The sequence below is a fragment of the Priapulus caudatus genome, unplaced genomic scaffold (genome assembly GCF_000485595.1).
Source record: "Priapulus caudatus unplaced genomic scaffold, Priapulus_caudatus-5.0.1 Scaffold11665, whole genome shotgun sequence".
Taxonomy (NCBI): domain Eukaryota; kingdom Metazoa; phylum Priapulida; class Priapulimorpha; order Priapulimorphida; family Priapulidae; genus Priapulus; species Priapulus caudatus.
Window position 1 is genome coordinate 1 of NW_014588726.1, and position 2,134 is coordinate 2,134.

Below are 2,134 nucleotides of genomic sequence, written 5' to 3' on the forward strand. Positions count from 1 at the left end.
GTCGATGCCGCTTTCGATGATAGTGGTGGCGACCAGCACATGAAAGCGTTGATGATAAAAGTCTTTCATAATGCTTTCGAGTTCTTTCTCCGACATCTGCCCGTGGGCGAAGCGCACTTCGGCATTGGGTAGATAGCTGCGTAACTCGTCGGTCATTTTCTGAATGCTTTTGACTTCATTGTGCAGTACGTAAATCTGTCCGCCACGTGAAAGCTCGCGGGCGCAGGCTTCTTGTATCAGCGCTTTATCCCATTCTTTGACGAAGGTTTTGATCGCATGGCGTTGCGCAGGAGGCGTGGCGATGATGCTTAAATCGCGCAAGCCCGATAGCGACATATTCAAGGTGCGCGGAATCGGTGTGGCGGTCATGGTGAGCATATCAACATTGGCGCGGAGCTTTTTGAGCTGTTCTTTGTGACGTACCCCAAAGCGGTGTTCTTCGTCGATAATGACTAAGCCTAGATCTTTGAATTTGATGTCGCTTTGCAATAGTTTGTGCGTACCGATAACGATGTCGACACTACCGCATTTTAATTTCACCAAGGTTTTCTTGGTTTGTTTGGGGGTGCGAAAGCGCGATAGGGTTTCTATTTCAAATGGCCAATCCGCAAAGCGGTCGCGGAAGTTTTGCGTGTGTTGCTGCACTAGTAGGGTGGTCGGAGCAATCATCGCGACTTGTTTGCCTCCGTTGGCGGCTAAGAAGGCGGCGCGCATCGCCACTTCGGTTTTGCCAAAGCCAACATCACCACAGACCACACGATCCATCGGTTGTGATGAGGCCAGATCATTTTTAACGGTTTCGATGGCCTGTGCCTGATCGGGGGTTTCTTCAAAAGGAAAGGCTTCTGAGAAAGCCAGGTAATCGATCTCATCAATCTCGAATGCATGACCTTTTAAGGCGGCGCGACGTGCATTGATTTCGAGTAGCTCGGCGGCGATATCATGGGCGCGTTGTGCGGCTTTTTTACGAACTTTATCCCATAAATCGGTGCCCAGCTTGTGTAAGGGCGCTTTTTCGGCACTCGCGCCACTGTAGCGACTAATTAGGTGTAGGGAGGCAACGGGGACGTAGAGTTTATCGCCTTTGGCATATTCAAGCGTAATGTATTCTTGTTCAATGTCGTCAGTTGTGAGCTTTTGCATACCCAAATAACGCCCAATACCGTGCTCTTCATGTACCACGGGCGAGCCGTCATTAAGGTCGGTGAGGTTGCTGATAATGGATTCAGCATCACGGGTGGCTTTGCGTTGGCGACGGCGTTTTTGCTGGACTTGTTGGCCAAATAATAGCCCTTCAGGAATGATCGCCAGTTCGCCTTGTTGCTCATCATTCTTTAGCCAGAGGCCATCTTCTAGCGGTGCAATGGTAACGCTGAGTTTGCTGCTGCCTTCTAAGAAGTTTTGCCAGTCGCTGCTGGTGCTGGCGGGATATTGATGGTCACGTAAAAGCCCGAGTAAATGTTCGCGGCGACCTGCTGATTCAGCGGTAAACAGAATGCGTCCTTGATGTACGGTTAAAAACTGCCGTAGTAGCATCAAAGGGGGATTCAGCACGGGCTTGAATCAGCATGGAAGGTAGCGAATAGCTGGGATAGTTGTATCCGTCGCCTTCTTGTTCGTAACTGTGGGTTTTTATATTGCGCAGTTGGCTAAATGCAACGTCTAATTGCTCGGTATTGAGGAACAGGGCGGCGGGATCGAGTATCGGGCGTTCAATATCGTGGCGGCGCTGTTCGTGACGTTCGATGACATTGGTGAAAAACGTATCGGCAGCAATGCGGGTGTCATTGCTATGAATGAGTAAGGTTTTTTCAGGAAGGTAATCAAACAGCGTGGCGGTTTCGTTAAAAAATAACGGCAGATAATATTCGATACCTGCGGGTGGTGTGCTGTTGGTGACATTGTCGTAAATTTGGCTGCGTGACAAGTCACCGCCGAGCTGTTCACTGTAATTCGTGCGGAAGGTTTTAATGCCTTCAGGATTCAGTGGGAACTCTTGTGCAGGGAGTAACTCAACCTTTTTCCAGCTGCTTGATGGTGAGCTGGTCTTCGGGGTTGAAGCTGCGGATGGAATCTACTTCGTCGTCGAATAAATCAATGCGTATGGGGTGCTTACTCCCCATTGGAAAGAGGT

General features: G+C 49.7%; 1 protein-coding gene across 1 annotated transcript; it reads right to left on the minus strand.

Moving 5' to 3' along the window:
• Positions 1 to 74: 74 nt before the first annotated feature.
• LOC106820343 (transcription-repair-coupling factor-like) lies at positions 75 to 2,123 on the minus strand (the record flags this gene model as incomplete). Its single annotated transcript, XM_014824869.1, has 2 exons — positions 2,018 to 2,123; positions 75 to 1,472 (listed from the first exon to the last, which is right to left on the minus strand). Coding segments are annotated over exons 1-2 (1,504 nt in total), but the record flags the coding sequence as incomplete, so codon positions are not given.
• Between the last annotated feature and the right edge of the window lie 11 nt (positions 2,124 to 2,134).